This window comes from Lepisma saccharinum, chromosome 3, assembly GCF_977018435.1.
Source record: "Lepisma saccharinum chromosome 3, izLepSacc3.1, whole genome shotgun sequence".
In the NCBI taxonomy this organism is placed as follows: Eukaryota; Metazoa; Arthropoda; class Insecta; order Zygentoma; family Lepismatidae; genus Lepisma; species Lepisma saccharinum.
In genome coordinates, this window is record NC_139231.1 from 55496118 (window position 1) to 55518233 (window position 22116).

General features: G+C 38.2%; 1 protein-coding gene across 2 annotated transcripts in view; it reads left to right on the top strand.

Moving 5' to 3' along the window:
* The window catches only part of Nrx-1 (Neurexin 1), a 743918-nt gene that overhangs the window by 526544 nt on the left and 195258 nt on the right, over positions 1–22116 (top strand). For both annotated transcript variants that reach the window (XM_083118572.1, XM_083118573.1), the window contains exon 4: positions 8528–8688. In XM_083118572.1, the coding sequence (XP_082974698.1) occupies positions 8528–8688 (161 nt within the window). The remainder of the gene's footprint in view (positions 1–8527; positions 8689–22116) is intronic.

The window sequence follows — 22116 nt, forward strand, 5'->3', positions numbered from 1 at the left end:
TTCGAAATGTTTTTTTTTCTTTCTACTTCGATGGCACGACCACTCGACGTATGTTCGTTTAACATATGTTGCGTGTTATAATATCTTCAATAGCCTACTTGCTCGGCGTCAAGAGCCCTTTGTGACTTGCAAACATGTCCATTATTTTGATTTTTTTAGTGTCGCCGCCCGAATAGAGCAACGAACAGAATTCCCTCTACAACGAATGCGTCTATATTTAAAATATAAGCAAAAATAATAGTAACCATCAGTATTACCTCTACGATGTGATATTTGCGTAATTTAGCCAATGTGGTGTTTCAAGAATTTCCACTGTGGGGGAAATTTCATTAACTACTGTTGAAGCATCGGAATATTATGTAAATTATACATACAGTTTCCCCCATCCTCATCAGTAAAAAAATTTAGCAATCAGAAGGGGAATTCCCCCCTCATCCCCATAGGTAAATAATTAGCAACCAGAGGGGCATTATGAAAGATCCTGTCCAAAGAATTAATTTAATAACATAAGAAGACATTAATTAATGTACAAAATGCAATGTTTTATCGTGTGATCTATCCGACGAGTTTTATTTTTCTCTATATTTCATCTCCAAAGTACCTTAAATCAGTGTGATGGAGTTTCATGGAAATTTTGAAATTCTCTAAAGCTTCACTTATATTCCAGGCAGCGCCTATAATTCTCCGGCGAACTCCAATATTCTTGAAGGATCTTGCTGGAAGATGACCATCGAAGGAATGCAAATTACCCGGGATCTGTCTCGGGTTCATTTTTCCCTTCGGGTAATCCTGCAGGATGCATAGCAGATACGCTGTCAGCTCCTCCAGGAAATCCAATTACCCGTTCCCCCCTTCCTTCCCCTTCGTCTCCAGTATCGCTGCTTGCCTATCATTCATCAATTTTAATTATCGAAAGCTCGTTATCGCATTAGGTGCAATGACGATGGAGACCCGGATTTCATTTTGTTCGCGGGTGGCATTCCCTTTGAGGTCAATCGCCGGGCGATGTTTAAGGGTCTGCGGTGAGACCCCCTTCGTTCTTATGCGCCGCACGTATTCTGGCTGGAAAACACAGCCTGTTTCATCCGCGGCACGTCCCCCCTCGCTCACGGTGGCGCAGGCGGTAATGGGGGCAGCCTACCAATGAGCAGTGTACTGTTAGCATTCCATTGTTGTCTAGTTGGTTCCAATAGCGATCCGGCAGTTCAAAGCTCTGGGTGCAGACGTTGGACTTAGGTGTGTTCCGACCCATGGAGCATCGATTGTACCTTATTTTGACTTTGTTCGTGGAGAGTTGGGGGTAGTAGGAACATTCGAACCTCTCTCTCTTGTACACCGTACGTCATTCGCAAGTTAACGAGGCTGTCAACTGGAAATGCTTCCTTGTGGTTTTGTCAGTTTCGAAAAATGTCATCGATTCTTGGCAAAGGATACGTTACATTTTCCACAAACTTATTAATGGTGTTCTTAAAATGACAACATAATCGTACATCTCTCTTTGCAACTACAACCATTGGACTAGTCCAGTCACTAGATTCCACCGTTTCCAAAATATTTTGACCCATCAACTTGACCAATTCTTCCATTACTTTATCTCTCATACCGAATGCAATATTGTAAAACTTCTCGAAAATAGGCGTTGCACCTGATTTCATAGACATCTTTGCTTTATAACCTATTATGGTTTGTGACAAATCTTCATTAAATAGTTCATTGACATCCTTCCGTGTAATTTCATTTTTATGAACTAGCTCTGGCCACGAAATAAATGTGTACATTCAATGTTTTAATCTGTCTATTGAAACACGGTATCACGAATTATTAATATCATCATCATCATCATCGCAGTACTTTTATCTTGATGTTGATTGAATGGGCAGCAGTTCCATTACACCATTCTTATACTTTGGGTCAGCATCGGCGAGTGGACTCCAAAACCGGGGAGGGGGGGGGGCAAGGTGCCAAAACTAAGGAGGGGCGATAGTTTACTTTTCCTTGGTAGATAAGGTTTAGCATAGTGCGGGGGCAAAGGTGGCGGGGAGGGTAACTGCCCCAGGGGAGAAAATTTTTCGACAGCCCATCAAAGCAATTTCTTCCCTTTTGGTTTCTTTAATTGTACCTGTACTTTCGTTTAAGTATGACACAAATTTTATTGCCATCGTTGCAAAAATAAATAGTGAACAATTTCGAAGTGCAGTTTATTAAATTTTGGCTAGAAATAAAATGCCATTTCTTGTGCTCTTCCGGTCACAAAGTTTGTTTCATTGCATCCATGATTATCTGTATTTTATGACAAAACCCGAACTTTTAATGATAAAAGAATATTTCGTTTACTTTGTATCTTTACACACAATTACTATAATTTTCTTCTTACATTTGTCATATTAAAATCTCAATAAAATAAACGTCCACAAACTCACTCACACAAACAAGCACACTGACAATATACAGGGTGTTCATAAAGTCCCGGTATATTTCAAGAAAACATAGGTCGGAAAGTACATGCAATAGAACAATGCTGTTGATTGCAAAATGAGGTTCAACTCTCCACATTTATATGCCATACACCTCAATGTGCGCCCCTCTAGTTGCTCTCAGAACATCATCTCAGAACACGCCCCAGCATATCACCAGTAACAGTTAGGATACTCTCAGTTATTCAACTTTTGGCTATCATGCATGTGTTCACGAGTGGCATGGGGATTTTGCAAACACAATATACGAACATTATGGCGGTTAACATGTCCAGACACGTGAAACGTGGCTTCATCAGAAAACATCATTTTTTGAAGGTAGTCGTTGTCTTCGTCTATTGATTGTACTCAGCATACCACAGCACACGTTGTGCTTTCTCTTGTAGTGTTGTCATTTTGGTCAATCACATCTGTAACAAAAGTAAACAAACAAACCGTTATTTTGCACTCAACAGCATTGTTCTATTGCATGTAGTTTCCGAGCTATGTTTTTTTTTTTGGTACCGGGACTTTATGAACACTCTCCTTTATGAATATTTTTTTTACGCATTCTACGGGTTTGCTTGTGTTTTCGTCCCACTAGAAGATGTATTTCAAATTTCATTGTATAGCTGATTTAGCAAAAGGCTTCGTCAGAACTGTCTGAAAGAATTCCGACTCCCGTGGCTCCCGCTGGGAAGAGGAGGGAGGGAAGTTCCCACGAAATATTTGTCCAATAACTCGCGGCAGAGACGAAATGGAGGATTGATTGCGACGTCAGACATCTGATAGGGATGAAGGAAACCAGTTGCTGCTCCATCTGCGACGGAAGTGTGTGGGTGTTTTCACAGGGAACAAAGGACAAAAGATACCCCCTACACGTCTTTTGTTCCTAAAGCAAAGAACTGATATGCCATTCTTTTCCGTGGTGTACAATATTTGCAATTTCATCATACCTTTTGGAAGAAGAAGCAAAAACATTTTCATTAAACTTAACGTATAAGATTTTTTTCTCAGTAATTGATTTGGATTAGTGTATAAAATGGATGAAATCCATGTAAATTTATAGCCAACCTGACATGTTGGTCAATGTGACAATTCGTCACAGAGACAAGGCTAATTGATCAACAGAATTCCACATGGCAGGCAAACATCGAACATAAAATCGTCGTATGAGAGTCAGAGGAACATAACTCCAAAAATGCTGTTTTCAGTTTCGTTTAAATAAACTCCCCTGAAGAGCTCTATTTGGAGTTCAATCGACATATCTCCGCTTCCAATCCTTAGCAGTAAGGTGGAGCCACGTTTTCCAATTTACTAATTCTTTTGTAAATTTGATAAATTGGAGTTATGTCCCTCTGGTTCTCACACGACGAAATGTCAGTAAAGAAATGTAAATACAACTATGTTGCCAATGAGATGAAACAACTATGGAAGCAGCTAAAATGTAATTGCTGTTCCAATCGTACTATCAGGAAACTGGAACTGTTCGATTGTAACATCTAATAGTCGGAATGAGTTTGTACTTATTTCATTTGTTGGAGTTATGTATGAATCAAATTCGGGCTAATAATTTTATTGGAGTTGATGTAATACCTCATTCCTTAGTTTTTAAGATTACTCAAAAATTGTCTTCGAACCTTAAGTTTCTACGGATGTCATTACCGCCTTCATAAATACATGTGATCCTTGGTCCCTACCACATAGTTAACCAGTAGACTTCGCATAAGATACCCCAGTACCATCTCTTCTAAAGGCAGATTTGTACTCCCAATCAAACGTACAAAACTGAAAAAAAGAACTGTCGGTCGAGTGCAGGGTTTGAAAAAACCGTTTAAAAAAACTGGGCCCAGGTAGGTTTAATCGGGTTTGTTAGGGTATAATCGTTTTTTTTCGGGTTTGATTGGGTTTTGTCGAGCTTTTATAAATAAAATGTGAATACATGTAAGAATTCACATTTGTAATTGCCGCTCAACCTACCCACTATTATGTAGAACGTAATAGTTGTGTTATTGTAATAATCATGAAATATGCTATTTGGTATACAAACTGCAGTAACGAATGTATTCAATATTGAGCAAACATAAATACGTTGCTGTTCAACACAGGGGTGCCCACAGGAATTTTTTGGGGGACAATATTTTATGCCAATTCTATATATCCACACAAAAATGGGGGGATCGTATCGTTTAATTGACTTGTTATTGATTTTTAGTTTTGGATAATTATGTATAGTTTCCACCTACCTGTGGTGATCGCGGGGATAGGGTTGAAATGAAACACCACCTCTTATGCCTTTAGAATCGGTTTGGATGAAGGGGGCGTGGAATTGGCATTAATACAAGGTTAGTCGAGCAGACAAACTGTGCAGAATAAGGTTGACTAACAATGGCTGTGAGCCTAAAGTATCTAAAGTAAACATATATTGCTTAAATATGTTTGCATTATACAGTGACGCAACTACAGGGGAGCAGGGGGTCATTCCTCCCCCCCCCCCTCAACCTTCGACGGAAGTCAATTCTAGGGTAGCAAGGGGGACAAACATTGACTGCCAGGGGCACCTGCAGGGGAGGCACAGAGGAGCAATTACCCCTTCGATTTCAAATTTTATGCAAATAAAAATTCATTTTGTAAAATTTTCTTGCTTGCTTCACTCGCATTATCTGCTTTTCTAGTTTTTGTCAAGTTTAGAGCTGTAGCTAGGGGAGGAGGGAGTCGGCAATGAGCACCGAATGATCTAAATGAAAAAAGTTGTCTGACAAAAATAATTTGAGTAATTAATTCGGCATAAACGGGGGGGATGTTCTACGTTTTTGGGGGGAGTGCGTCATGGGCCTTGGAGGAGATGGGCACCCCTGGTTCAACACACATATTGGAATCTTTTGTCTAAAGTACCTGCAGAATCTACAGCTTAATATAGGCCTATGTAACTTCTTAATAAAGATTTAAACTTTTGTATTGGTGTACTGAGCTCTGGGCCCACCTTGGCGAACCCTGGTCGGGTGTATGTTTTGGCTCAAAGAAACAGGTTCTGTATTTCGTCAGAATCCGTGATCATGCTATTGAATGACACACAGTTGTGTTTTCGACTTATTTGTTGAATGTTTTCCAAACACTGCCTGCCCCTTCACCACGACAATCTAATGATAATTGTTTCCGTGTCGATACTAGGTATTGAGTGTGAACCTGAACACCTGTTTTCCCAGAACTGTGACACAATTTGTGTTTCTATATTGAAAACATGTATTGAAAACAGAGGATGACGTTTTCAGAACCTAATGTAGGGTAGTGGATGACTTGTTGTCACATTGTTCGCAATTATCAAATGCTAAAGAAAAGTGTAGTTGGGATTTAAATCCATTTTACACAACCGACTCATCCAACCCCGTATTGCGTTTCTTATTTTGCACCGAAATAAAACTACGTATGCTTGGAAATGGGGTAATAATAATAATAATAATTGCATAGTTACGAATTAGGGCTGCAATAAGTAATCTAATTTATATTTCAGGTTAATTTGATATGCACTGCCTTCCAAAAGTTAAGCACGCAATGCAAATTTTCGAAAGCGTATTTGAATTTGAGTGGCTGAAAATCGCTGCGGATGTATATGTCAGTTTTTATGTGTAGCTTCCTTTTTGTAAGTAGAGAGTGAATCGTCTGTACCTAGGTGCTTAATCTGTGCTCTTGAAATAGCATAAAAGCGAGGATTTCGTGCAAGAATAATCACACTTTCGTTAAAGACGCCAGCACTCTGAAGGGTTTGAGGTGCATTTAAAAGCTGATACGAAGTGTTTATAACTGTTGTAGGATTATACATTCGTGTTTCTATGGCTGAAAGAAGGCCAATGACAGATAATGAGCGCTGGCGTGCTGTCGGACGCATTGAAGCAGGAAGCATTCATGAGACAGCAGCTAAGGGCAATGGGGATTTGTTATAAGGTAGATGTCGCTATTTTCTTTGGCGTTGATCATTCGGTAATTTCTCGATTATGAAAACAATTCCAAACAAGTCAAACAGTTGCCCGGAGACCTGCGCCCGGTCGTCCAAGGGTTACAGCCCCCTCTGATGATCGATATATTGCTATAGTAGCCAAGCGGAATCGACGAATGACCTCCACAACTGTTACATCCATGTTTGCAGCGGCACTTGGTAAGACAATATCTGCCAGTACTGTGCACCAAAGGCTCCACATGAAGGGATTGTATGCCCTAGTACCACGTGTTTGTGTTGCACTAACCATCCAAGCCAGAGAGGCAAGATTAAAGTGGTGTCGTCAACATGTTAATTGGACTGTCTCAGATTGGTGCAACGTCCTGTTCACGGACGAGTCCAGATTTGCCCTGGAATCAGATGATAAGCGTGTAAAGGTCTGGAGAGAAACGAGGTACACGCAATCAGGCCAAGAACAACATCGAACATCACGCATTCAGAGGTGGCAGCGTCATAGTGTGGGCTGAAATTTCTATGGAATATCGCACCGAGCTGCACATCTTTAAAGGCGGTTCTGTGAGGGCTGCGCGGTATCGGGATGAAGTCCTAGACCCCATTGTGAGACTCTACGCTGCAGCAGTTGGTCTTGATTTTCTCCTTATGGACGATAATGGCCGTCCCCATCGAGCAAACATCGTTGACGAGTACCTGGAAAGTGAGGGCATTTCTCGTATGGAGTGGTCGGCATATTCCACCGACCTTAATCCCATTGAAAACCTTTGGGATGCCCTCGGGCGTGCTGTTCACCTCCTCCAGCCAGTCTCAGATAGTTGGAAACTGCCTTAATGGAGGAATGGCCATTGCTCGCATCTCCGATGGTTGATCACCTCATTGAAAGCATGGAAAAATCGTTGTAAAGTTTGTGTGAAGGTCCGGGGTGGTCACATACCATATTAATGTAAGTTTTGTTTGGTTTGTTTGCCTTTAAACATCATTATGTTAATAACCCAAATGTGACGTCATCATATAACTTACGAAAAGTTTTTTTTTCACCTTTGTACACAATTCTTGTTTACTTTAATGCATAAACACATTTGCTACCTTCATGTGCAAGTTTGTGTTAATCAAAGCTTTACTTTTCCATTTTTGTTGATTTTACCATCGCGTGCTTAACTTTTGGAAGCGTGTTTAGATCATCCTGTACCACGTTTTCCTGAGTAGTTTAATCCAACAGCTATGGTTTCACTTAAGCAAACTTTCTAAAAAAAATACTTATTTTATGTTTACTGTAAACATTACATTACCGATGCAGTCAAGTTTCTGAGAGCCAAAGGTTAACATTTATTTATTTATTAATTTGATTCCTCCAGCAGCCATCTTAATCTGGAAAGAAACCATGATGTAACGGTAGGCCAACAAAACACAAATAAAACAATAACAAAAGCATTAATTTACCATTAAAATATATTGATTATGTACAATTATCTGCGACTTCGACACAAAAGTAGAGTTAAGGTCTGAAAGGGCCCACTTTGCTGCAAAAGTTATTAAACTGCTGTGGTAGTCTATTGAGTGGGTAGGTGCAAGCCGTGAATTTGTTGTGTAGAACGTGTCTTGGTTGCGGGTTCTTCGTCCAGGTATTCTGAGTGAAAGTCCATGTAGTGGGATGTTACATCTCGGTGTTCCATTAGCGATTTCGTGTAGAAATTTCACATCTGTAATATAACTGCGCGACTGTGGAGAATTAATGCGTAAGGTATGCAGGAAATATATGGCGAACAATGGAGAGATATACATTGAGAACTCTTTTGGTCTTGGCCTTGTGAGAATGAAAAAAAGAATGTGCTAGCATATTCCAGACGGGTGAATAGAACTCAGGGCAAAGGTTTCGTAATGTATAGTGTGTACTGTCAGCTTGTGATGCTTAGCATACCCATCGCCTTTCTTGTGCTGGTAGATACGTACTTGTACTTCGAAAGTCATGTTGAGGCTATAAGTATCCAGATGTCCATGTGTTGAGTTTGAGAGGATATTGTAAATTAAATAATTGTTTAAATATTTTTATTATTATTATTATTATTTATATATATACAATAAAGCGAAGACAGTGCACAATAATTCACTTTACTTTCTCTTGCAGGCGACGGAACGGACTACCTGAATCTGGCGTTGAAGGACGGAGGCGTCACCCTCACTATGAACCTTGGCAGCGGGAGGTTCGAGTCTCAGATCAAACCCTCCCGAGTTCGCTTTGACGACAACCAGTGGCATCAAGTCACCGTACACAGGAAAATGAAAGAGGTAAGATGAGGTTTTTAAGTATCATTCCTTCATCACGTCATAAGGATAATTTTAAAAAATCAATTTTTCTCCACTCAAATGTTCTCAGAAGTCTATTTCAAAATATTACACTTAAAATACATAAGAATGTGAATAGTGCATTAGAGAAATGAGAAGAAATAAATTTTAAAAGATACTTAACAAGAAAGGCGCAACCAAATTCATAAAAAGGGGATTCAACATATATGCAACTACAAATGCATATTTACGTATTTGAGGCAGTGGGAAAATCCTATCTTAAAAAGTATATGAAAATTTCAAGGGAAGAATGACGGCAACAATAATGCAAAGGAAACGTATGGGAAAAACTACACAAAGAACCCGAAACGTGTTGTTTGACACACACATGTTACTCCAATGACAGATTAACGTGCATAAACTGTAAATGATGCAGTTTTTGGTGTCAAAATACACACAGGAATGCATAAAAGGGTACTTTCGTATCAGAGTCTGTTTCGTATGCACTAAAATGCATCAATTGGGAGGATCAGACACGATCTTCCAAATATAACAAAAGATAAGATAAAGATAGAAAATTGACACATTGAACTTTGTCAATTGATGCATTAAAAGTGCATTAATCGTGATTTGATGCATTTTGAGTTCTGTGTACATAAGTACTATCCAAGTCCGTTCATTGTGGTCGTAAAAAAATCATGTGCTATATTGTACTCCATAAACAAAGGATGTTTATTGAAAACATTGTTGTATTGTAAACTTACCACGATATGTGCAAACTAAACATTTATTTAAACAATCACCATCAGCTACTCCAACACAAATAATGCCACAGATTTGTGCATCGTTTGCGCACTAAAGCACAAACTTGTAATAAAAGATGTCGTATTCCCATTCTTCCATATCCTATCTCTTGACTAACGCTATTCCAAGTGGAGTCCCTTAAAAGACAACACTGTGTTGCGAAAAAGAAAATGAAAGAATGTGGGGACAGATATGCAATTTTCCATCTCCTCCTATGCAACCAGCAGTACTTGGAAGTTGCTGGCTAGCATATTCACAAAGGCTGAGATGAAAAATCAAACAACCAGAGCAATTGCAAATGGGAGATACTTTGCTCTTTCATCACTGGGAGGTTACAAAGCAATTACCCTGTGAAGAGCAACAGTAAACTAGAGTTGAAATTATACGATGTGCGTTGTTAGTTTTCATTTCGTCTGATCTGGGAGTACTTTTTCAAGTATCAATGTGATTGTCAGGAGAATAAACTGAACATGCAACTTGCATTACGGGAAGGATAAAGAGAGGGAAAATATCTCAGTATGAATCAGTTAATTCTCAAATGCTCAGTTTTGTTGATATCTGTATACATATATCAACAAAACCAAGCAAATACAGGAAGAATATATACTGTACGTACATTGAACATCAGTAAGTTACTATTACACTGTGCATTAGTAATTTCTTCTGTTTTTTCCTGTGTTGATCACAAAAATCGTTGCCATTTTTATAAGACTTTGAGAGTAAAGAGACGAGTAGAAGTTAACTTGACCAATGTGCAAGGTATTTGAGACGTAACGATTACACTGCAAACTTCATATTGTTTAGGTCAGTACAGCAGAAGAATTATTTTCGACATCTTTGTTATCTGGAGTTAAGTAACCAGATTTGAGCAGAATATCAAAAGAAATAATTGTTTGCTTCGATCCATTTGTCCGATTTTTTTTTCAAGGCAATAACACGTAAATTAATCATTCAACCTGACAGTTGAGGTTCTTCAGGCTTGTCTTTCATCTCTGCGGGTCGAGTTGACTGAATATTTGGAGTTTATGGAACCACGCCTCCGCCTTGCCCGTCAACTTTTTTCACTCACCTGCCTTCTATATTATCACAGAACCAGTGCAAACGGATACAACTGACACTGAGAACACTGAATGTGTATGGAATTCAAAATGACCTCAAAAGTATTGAAAAATAGGGTCCCATTTAGTTTGATTTTGGTTTAAGTCCACTTTGTGCACAGATAGGGCAATCGGAGCCGGAGCTACACTTTAAAGTGGGGCCGACCTCCGTGGCGGAGCGGTTAGTACAGCGCGCTACGACGTCAAGGGTTACGGGTTTGAATCCCCGTCTGAACGTGGGTGAGTATCCATTCAGCAATTGCATCATATCGCTCATCCTCATGGTCATTATTAGCAAAAAGTGGCTGACATAAGACGCTAAGTAACAAAAATCAAATCATAAAGTGGGACCCGAACCACTATATGTACAGTCACGGCCACTTCTAGGTTGTAACGATCCTATTTACTTTCAATGGAATCGTTACAACCCAGAAGTGCCCGTGACTGTAACTCCACCGCCGCTATAGTGGAACCACCAGCAAAAAAACCTGCGCAGACCGGCGACTCCTGTGAACCGAACTCCCGGGAGGAGGGGAGGGAGAGAGTGGAGCATGCTTCTTATGGCCCGAGCTGAACGGATCGAGGGGAAGGTGCGCGAAGAATTATAGCCGAAGGTTCTTTTGTATCTGGTCGCTCTATAGATACCTTAGAGTTTAGGGAAATCGGACGAAGCGTTTCAAGACTGCGAAAGAAAATCTGTTTCTTCTTTTTTCCAGCCTATTACCGTGCTATACAAGTTTTCCCTCATATTCTGTCTAGAATGCTTTCTCAGAGTGGAAGAAACTAACCACACAGTAATTCTTGAGCATGATTTAGACACCCAATTTTCCAATAAAACTTTTAAAATTTAACTCGTAGTTTTGGAGTTACACATCATTCGAGCGAAAAGTTTTCTAATGTAGTGGGCTCATTCCGTGTCAAATCAACCGATAAGAATTATTTTTGAACCTTTAGGATTCAGATTCTTTAGATTTTTTGCTTATACGTACATTGCACGTATCAAGAGGACAAAAACTGCCACATTTCAGATTTTTTCGGCTCTTAGTTTTTGAGTTATTGACTTTCAAAAAGCAAAAATCCCAAAATTTGATGACATTTTGAAATCTTCAAACAGCTGTAGATCAAAAACTATTTGACCTAGAGAGCTTAAATTGGCTCTTCTGCTTTAAATGAGCTTTAATTTGAAATACTACGTACATGATTGTGGTATTTCAATTTCTTATTTTTTAAGAAACTTAAAAATATATGATTTAAAGACATAAATTGACTATTTGTGTGCAAAATTTCATAATGGGATGGCAATGGGTTCCTATGGAAATTAATTTTGTGTATTGTAATGTGTGCGAAATATGCTAAATTTGTTGACTTCCATTTTATAACCACAACAATATGCTGAGTGGTTGTTGTTGAAGTCTTCATGTTAGTCTATTTTATAATTTTTGGACTACAAATAACATGAAAATACCTAAAATTTATCACTTTTAATATCAAGTAAGTAAATTGAAAAATATACGAGGGGAAGTCATTAAATAACAGGGATTTTATTCTAAACTTCATGAAGATTTATGCACAAAGAAAATTTGTGTTTCGGCACTCAAAAAGGTTCCTTAGCAAATCGCCATAAAGGTGTCGTGACAACTGAGCAGTATGCGCCTGCGCAGTAGCTCGTACAGCATGGCCGCTCCACTGTTGAGTTGCACCGTAGAAGAGCTACGAAGTGTTTTTCGTTTTTTGTGGTCAGATGGAGTGAAACCTTCTGAAATCTAGAGCTGAATGAAGGTTCAGTACGGAGACAATTGCTTAAGTCAGGGGAGATTTTTGATTTGATTTAGTTTACTTCGCGTTTTGTGCCTCTTGGCTAATTTGCGAAGATGGGGATGAGTGATGAAATGATGAAATTGATGAATGAACATTCACAAACAACCAAGCCCGAGCAGGATTCGGAGCCGGGACCCTTGGCGTCGCAGCGCGATGTGCTAACCACTCGGCCACAGGGTCCGGCAAGTCAGGGAAGAGTATATGAATGGGTGGAAAGATTTGAAGACTGAAGACGAAATGTCAGTGATGACACCGGAGTGGGAGGCCAGTTTGCGTGGCAACTAAGGCAGTGCAACACCAGATCGATCAGCGAATCCGTTAATTTAGTACACTCTCCCCTGACTTAAACAATTGTCTCCGTACTGAACCTTCATTCTGCTGAAGATTTCAACATAGGCATGCACAGACCCTCTTATTATTGGGGGGGGGAGCCATGATGAAAGTTCATTTGGAGAAAGAAAAAACTCATTTCATCTCACTGTTTTATTGTATTGATGGGTATGGAACAGGGGTTATATAGAGTGGGTCAGGAACCACAGAAAAAAATCTGCATTTGAAGAATACACACTTCCGTGGCACCAATGTTCTTTGCCCTCCTCCATTATTCACCCTAACTTACATATGAACATGGTTTCATACAGCAGATTCAAAACAACTGCACATAATATGTTCATTTCTAAGAGTGATGAACATTAGGGTGGCGGTTGCTCCTTCACTTTTTGCCCCTATACTATAGCCTATTAATGCTAAGCCTTGTCTGCAAAGGAAAAGTAAACCTGTTCTTGCCCCTCCCCACTTTGTCACGCAATCGCTGCTACCGGTATCTAATGTATGGGCAATTTATTCTTGGAAACAAACTCACGAATAAACTGTATGTGAGTGTTAATAACAAGAAATTTGCTAGAGAACGAAGTTGGATAGTTCAATTACATAGGAAGTAATGCATCGTAGTTTCTTGGTACTTTCATCGGCTTGAAAATACTTAATTATATAAAGAGCATAATATCGTTTAACAGCGGTGATAAGATTCCTCTTCACTAAATTCCTAAGCAAGAGCATTATAGGGCACTACTGCCCCCCTTGGCCACCCGTGCACACGCCTATGGATTTCAGAAGGTTTCAATCCCTCTGACCACAAAAAACGAAAAACTCTTCGTAGCTCTTCTACAGTGCATGCAAGTCAACAGTGGAGCGGCCATGCTGTACGAGCTACTGCGCAGGCGCATACTGCTCAATTGTCACGACACCTTTATGGCGTGTTGCTAAGGAACCTTTTTGAGTGCCGAAACACAAATTTTCGTTGTGCATAAATCTCCATGAAGTTTAGAATAAAATCCCTGTTATTTAATGACTTCCCCTCGTATATTTTTCAATCTGCTTACCTGATATTAAAAATGATAAATTTTAGGTATTTTCATGTTATTTGTAGTCCAAAAATTATAAAATAGACTAACATGAAGACTTCAACAACAACCACTCAGCATATAGTTGTGGTTATAAAATGGAAGTCAACAAATTTAGCAAATTTCACACACATTACATTACAAAAAATTAATTTCCATAGGAACCCATTGCCATCCCATTATGAAATTTTGCACACAAATAGTCAATTGATGTCTTCAAATCATATATTTTTTAAAAAAGAAATTAAAAATTGTGTTTCTGAGATTTAAAAAAAAAACATTTTTTAAGTTTCTTAAAAATTAAGAAATTGAAATACCACAGTCATGTAGTATTTCAAATTAAAGCTCATTAAAAGCAGAAGAAAAAGACTCCAATTTGAGCTCTCTAGGTCAAATAGTTTTTGATTTACAGCTGTTTAAAGATTTCAAAATGTCATCAAATTTGGGGATTTTGGTTTTTTGAAAGTCAATAGCTCAAAAACTAAGAGCCGAAAAAATCTGAAATTTGGCAGTTTTTGTCAACTTTACTGGTATTACCACTGCATCAAAAATTATTACTTTCTGAGATGTCAAGGTTCAGATCCCATTTGATTTGGCATGGAATGACTCAGTGTGTAGTTTAGGAGTGGCAGACGATCAAAATTGAGGCAAGACACCAATTTCCGTTCCAGCGATAGCTTAGCATCCTATGACTAAAACTATTCCTGCATTGGAGTAAAATCTGTCACATTATTACAATATGGCGGACTTTAAACTTACAAAAATCTACAACTCTTTGAAAAATAACTTGTCGCGGTTGTTCGTCAGATATTCGTAAATATGATCCTGATTCTTGGAGAAATTGGAGAATAACCATGCAGTTAATTTAAGAGATCTCGTAAAATGTAAAGTCAAATCAAGTTTATTTCATGGTACGGATTGATTGGAGTGTTAGATATTATACAAATGAATGTTCGTTGAAATTTCTACAGAAATTATCTTTTCCTATTTATGTAAATGCATAAAACTAGTCTTGTTCAATTCCCGTACGTTCATTATTCTTATTAAAATAGGTTGACATTTTTAATAGATACTTCGCCACTAGATCTTATATTTAAATAGACGACACTAAAAATAGTTTATCGAAATTTGATGGGACCACGCCCGTTTCCGATTAACCAAATGTCGGATAATCAGTGTTAAACATGTACTGTACATTTAAAAATTACAGTGAATGTAACACAATAAAAATTAAAATAATTTACAGTATATATTACGTGTTCAATATTATATCACGTATAATTGCTTGTATACGTTATTGAATATAATAGCGTGAGAAACAAATGTGAGTTTTTAACATTTATCGTTTCTGATACCGGATTTTCGGATAAAGGAGTTTTTTGTATGTAGTTTAGAGGAAGATCTACGGTGTTCACCGTGATGTTGGGCATGTAACAGGTAATTTCCAGAACCTTTTGCCGCCTCTCGTATCTCTCCAAAATAACCATACGTTAGGACTGCGGGAATTCAATGAAAAAAGATCTGCACTGAATCTAGAGGGAGAGATTTATCTTTCTGTCTGACAAATGCTGCACCGACTTAGAGGATTCTCTGGAACGGGAAACATAAATTCGACGTTCGAGGGAAATTATTTTCCAGGGGTTTATTTTGTGATGAATTCTCTGTTCCGCACAAAGCTTGTTTGTCTCCAAAATTCGCCTGATGGTAACGTTACAAAGATAGGAGGGACCGCAAAGTGGCCGTTGCCATGGTGACGGCGTCATTTTCCAAGTGGCAGCGCTGGTCGCTACACGTCGAGGATTACAAGTCGCAGCCATGGGTTTGAGAGAAGGTTTAAAGGACTAAATCCAGCAGAAAACTGATAATCACAATTAGCGCACCCCTCAAAGTCCCCCCTTTTAGCCGTTGCTGCACGCCAACCCTCTGTCAAGCCTTCCGCACCAAGAGGAGGATTTCAGATATTCCTGCAGTCAAAGGTTTTTCACTTTTGTCCCAGACTTGCCAACTCGTGCTACTACAACTCAGAATACTAAACAATAATCGAGTATTATATTTTGGTCGATTGCATGGAAAGTGTTTTAAATATAAGTGCTTAAAATGTAGAATATGCGTTGATCATAATTGCCAAGATTAGTGTAACGTTTCAGTTACTGTAATGAAGGTTTCACATCAAATTCTCACTGTTAAATGTTTTCTTCGTGGTACTGGAGGGTCCATTTAAACATTCTTCAATTATCTTTCGTAACGAGCTATTTTTTTTTTTAATATCGCAGGTAATGAATTATATTTCCCAATACAGCACTTACTACGAATGAATCACCAAGATATCTTCAGTCAGTGCCTATTAAGCAGAAGTAAAATAAGAACATAAGTAAATAAAAAGTAACCAACTAATGCTTTGAACACTCGACTGCCGCAAAAACTTTGTCAGAGATGATAACTGAAATTTGAATGTCACTGATCAATTTAAACGTGAGTTTTACAGAACATATACACAATTTTTGTAGTACAAACGCATTCATATTGCAAAAAAAATCGTGCAAGCCTGTCAGTTTATCAGAACACAAAAAACATACATATTGCCCAACAAGCCACTGAACACAACATAATTTGTAGACTGAAAACAAAAACCGAGCTAAGTGCCAAAATCTAAGTTCCGAGAAGAACAGGAAAAACATTATCTTGGAAGATATCCTACAAGGTTAACATTACCGTTCTAGGCTTACCTCATTAGACGGGGCTTGTTTTGGAGGAAACGCAGCACACAATAACCTCCAAGACGTCCAAGTGACCACAAAACCAGTCACATGTCGCTTGGCACATAGCCAGTATTTTGATACACAGCAGGTGGCACTTAGACCAAGGCGCATTCTTATGTCTAAAGTTTGAACTACTTGCAGACTGCATATCACATAGCCCGGTTTTTACCGCACTGGCATAGGCCCATAGCCCATATTTTAGCAATAAAATGGAAATCGATTGTTGTGGCACTTAGCCCGGTTTTTATTTTCAGTCTACATTTCGTGTTAGGAAAATAGTAGAAGAAAGATTATGGTATGAACACTGAACGTATTGGTGTGGATACGATAATTTTCCCCCTAATAAAACACAGATTCTTTCATGTTTCACGTATCCTTGTGTATCCCCGCAGCCAGCGGTCAATGGAACATTGTGTTTACATACAGGGTGTTTCACGCGCTCTCGGCCCCTGATTTTTGCTTATAAAAAACTATTGGTCATAATGTAATACAATTTGCTACGGACATGCCTTGGTGTATAAGAAGCATGGTGACGTCACAGCGAGTGTTGGAAGTGGTTTCTTAATTGACTCCTTTCACTTTGTCGGGAGGTTGCAATTGTTGCACAGCAGTAACACTTCCTGCACCGTTGCTTCTAATAGTTTTGGACGTCTTCCTTCATGCACATCCAACAATATTCCCGTTGTTTCCAGTTTCTCCACCAAATATGGAATGGAAGACTTTGCAGGTGGTTTCCTCCTGACCCCAAACTGTGCAATAAATTGTCGCTGGCACGCCTTTATGGACTCCGTTTTGGTAGATTCGCCCAGACGCACACGCATGCCCACGCAAGACAAGAGAGACTGTGGCGCCATCTTCAATGACGTCACCGTGTTTCTCATACACCGAGGTATGTCCGTAGCAAATTTCATTACATTATGACCAGTGGTTTGACTTTTATAAGGGAAAATTAGGAGCAGAGAGCGAGTGAAATATCCTCTGTATTTCATAATGGGTCTTAGTAAAACTATTAATTTATGTACGTAGTTTCGTTTCCAATTGAGCTATCGAGCCAGCCCTGCTTATTCGCTTCAGTTGTTTTACCTCTGTTTGGTGTAGAGAAACTGTAGAGAAACATAAAATCTTGCAAGTAAAGAATATAATGTAATTATTTATAGATTTTTACTTTGTATGTTAAATTAACAGGTATTAGTTCCTAGTACACGTATTAAACGTCATCCCAATACTTATCGATTACCATTCCCTACAACTTCTTTATTGTCCCGTGTCTTCCACTAAACAAAGGCTTCACGTTTGAACGTGAAACAAGCATCTTGCGATGTTATTGAGCAGAAAATCACTTCTTGTCTTTCCATATGGCCCCTTCTCTACCTGAGGAAGAAGAGGAGAAATTATTTTCTGGTGCAGTCAGTTTCGCTGGAGGCTTCTTTCGAGAGCAGGGAGATGTGCTGCCATCTATAACGGCGGTTTTCTTTGGCCTCGTATCGATGTTTGCTTCGGGCCTTCCTCTCCCTTGTGGGGGCAGATTTTTTCTTGAACGTCAACTTATAGGGAGAGTGGCTTCGGGGAGAAAATGGGAAAACGTGCGAGGCGGGAGAAATATGCAGGTTGGTAGAACCTCGCCTCCACGATTTGCAATGCACATCTGCATCTTTCATAAAAGTTCCCATCATCCTCCTATTTAGGAAAACATCTTCAATATATTTCCATATATCATCTAATCTCGCCATCATCGCAGGCACACTCCCAGACTGAACAGCGTATTCGTATGCATAGAGAAGCACTAACAATTGGCCAACATTTTCTGTAGGATCGTAATTTAGTTTAAATCCTGATATTGTTATAGTTTTATAAACATATTTTGGAAAATTCTACATTTTCTTTTGTTCCAATACTGCACATGGTGGTAATTCAAGTCAAGGTCGTGCCTCCTCAAAATGTTTGTGAAATACTAGTACTAAACACAGATAGTATGTAAACTTAGCTTTGTTTGCTCACTTTATATATACACGTGTGTGTGTGTGTGTGTGTGTGTGTGTAATATATATTTTTTCAGTGCTTTTTATGGGAAGAAAGGTTCCGGTACTCTTCAAGATCGTTTGTTCATAATAAGAACTACTCAAAATATTGTGGTATATTCACAAGTGATCACTTATAAAATTGTGCCAGTACGGCGTACAGTTGCATATCACCATAAAAAAGAAGAAAACCATCTTATTTTATGTACTATATATATATTCATTCATTCATATTCTCTGCCTTAATAGGCAGACTTTTCACTACGACCTCCAGGCTTTCCGATCTCGCGCGCCTAACACTTCGTGCCAGTGTATACTCATCTATCAACTGATATATCCTGCTTCTGCCTTGGACCCTTTTCCTTGTTAACAATTCCTTTTAACAGGCAGTTCCTTTTTAGCCAGTGGCTCAGCCAATTTATTGTTCTTTCACCAACTCTTTCGAAATAAGTTGTGTTACTTTGTTCGTTTCACACGTTCCACTCTTCGCCATAACCACATTTCTAAACCTTCTAGTCACTTTCCCTCGTTTCTAAGTGCGTTCAGGTTTCTACGCCAAACAAAAACTTCATTAGACTAGTTCATAGTTCTTGTTCTAAGGTCAAAAGTCCAAAACACATTTCTTCTCTTCAGGCTTCTGTGCTACTCTCACTTTGACATCCTGACTTCAGCTCATGTCACTGCTTCTGATACATCCAATATATCTGAAGATGTCACTTTGTTCGATACGTTCCCTGGTTTCTTCCCAATGATCATTGCCTTTGTCTTGTTCATAATTATTTTCATCCCGAACTGCTCACAGTGGAAATTTTTCTTTCATACTGTTCGCAATGAGTGTGTGTCAAAACTTTCACTTTATTGTCCACAGGTGGAGTAGACTTGTTACTTAAATATGCTGTAAAGAAAAATGTTCTTAAACCCACTCAGATAAGTAAAATATAGTGGAAAAAAGTTAACCACCTTTCATGCAAACTAAGTGAAAGCTAATGCGGTTTTGCACTACACTTCAAGTTTTTGCAGATCACTAGGAGGGGGCGGGGTTTTGAAATTTTATGTACTGGGATCGAGAAGCTAATCTCCCCTTCACGATTTCAATTTCTAGAAATCATTTTCTGATTGTTAGGATCCTGAACTGTTAGGAAAATGGTGAATAGTTCTGTATTGAACGTGATTATTACTTCGAAAATTATTTGGAAATTTCAGTCTTTTATTCCAGAAATGAAAAAATCTCAGGGAGAAAGCATATGTATAATTTGATTTTTTAATAGCAATCGTCAGTTCCGGAATAATAACAATAGTAGGCACACACAATATAGCATTTATGAAAACTGCAACACTGTCATAATCTCACCTTGAATTTATTTTCTGGACACGCCCCTAATTCAAGAATAAGAAATCTCAAGTGGTTTGAAAACAGTAGTGTAAGTTTGAATTAGTAGGATTCGGATTGACAAGTGGTTTGACCATGCCTTTAAATGTGTGTATTGGAAAACTCTTCGTTTTTAAGACAGGGGTATGACGAGAGTTTAGTACGTAGGGCAGATGGGGAACATCAAACACACCTGTACTTAGCCTGCAAACTTGTGTGACAGCTGAAATACACGTCAATATAATTCGAAATTTTGCAACTCAAGCGATCTTGCAGTCTTGCAAAAATACTCCATAACACTAGATATCCTCCTGCCTTTCATGTTGTCTCTGGAGAATATGGTTACCTTTGTGGAACGATTCGGGAAACCTACGTTGATCTGCCATAAGTGTTATGTTTATCATCAAAAGAGAAATCCTACGTGCCTTTTCACACGTTCACACATTATCTCTTAAAAGCAAGTTGGTAGCCATATCATAGGAGTACGAACTTAGAGAAGAAAATGTATATATGTGCTATAAAACATTATAATGTTATAAGAACGATGTCTTCGCTGCAATGGTTTTTCCTTCTACTTGCCTAGATACACCTGCATTACGTTAAAAAATAAATAAAGAATTGCAAGAAAATTTATAACTTTTTGATCCACGTCTTTGTCTCTGATCCCAAACACAATCCATAGTTGAACAGCAATGAAGTCGAACACTAAAACTCCGAGAGGAATTCCAAATGGATAATGCTTTGATATTACAGACGCAAAAAGCTTCAGTTAAACTTTTCCTTTCGAATTTTCCCCAAGGCATAGCAATTGTTTGGTGAAATAAAGTGGCAGTGCAAATGAAACGCTGTGAAAGAAATCCGGGAACACTTGAATCACGATATTGGCTTAACAATGCAAAGCCCAATAGCACACATGATATTTTCATACAAGATAAAAAATTAATTTAAGTTAGATAAATGCCTCTAATAAAATTACACAATTCTTAGCAGCCATGATTAACGAAATTAAAGTGATAATATTTCGTCCACTCTTATGCGTCATCCAAACAAATTTACTTGATAATTTAATTAGAACATTTCTCTGGCGAGTTGTTCCCCAAGAAACTTTTTTTGACGAGAGTTTTTACTCTTATAAATTCAAGGACACTAATATATAAATATAGAAAGTGTTGTTTTAAATAGATTACTGCAAAAACTGATTGAATTGAGAATTTCACTCATCTTGTGACACCTTATCACCCTTTTCACATGCATTATATATATTAACCAAAATGTTCAACACCAACTGACTACTCAGCTCCTTGGGAGGAGTAGTTGGTTCTAACCCTGAGGATTATGAAATGTTCGCCACTATATACCATTTAGAGGAGTCACATGTCTTTATCCAGTAATATTTTTTGTTCCAATAATTTCATGTGGACACACAAATCACTTCTTCCCGTTTTCTTTTCATCTCAGTGAAATAAAATATCTAATTTTTCACTTCCTAACGTATTCAACGTCAATTGTAATTACATATTTATGATAACACTGTTAAGCCTTGTTTCCATGAATAATAAAACATTAAAAATTCTGACCAAGGCAATAATTTTTATTATTATTATTATTATTTTTAAAAAAGCGCACTATACACGTGACGTTTCTACATTTCAACCTTCTAGAAAAGTCTTCGTCAGACTCTGAACAGACTTTAAATCAAATATAGTACAAACAGGAAGATATATGTGTGTACGTACACACACATAGCACACGGCTAGATACAAGTTTGTTCAGAGTCTGATGAATATTTACATATTATATTATTTTTATTTTTACAAATCTAGGCTCTTCAAGAAAAAGCACTCGAGTAAAAAAATGTAATTTTACAGCAGACAGTTACTTATGTTTATTCTTTTAATAGCAAACATTACAGACATGATATTCGTGTTGGATCATCACTGCTTACAATCTTTACACTTATATATTTATACTTATAATATGTTCTTTAATTGATTCAGTGTGACTTAAATTAAAGCAACAGAAAGTAAAAGTCGAACAACTTAGAAATATGTAGTGAAACTGGTAGATGGTTAGATAAATATTCTGTTGCATTGTAATTGTAACATACTATATATATATATATATATACACACACAACTAGATCAAGAAGAGAAAAACCGTCAG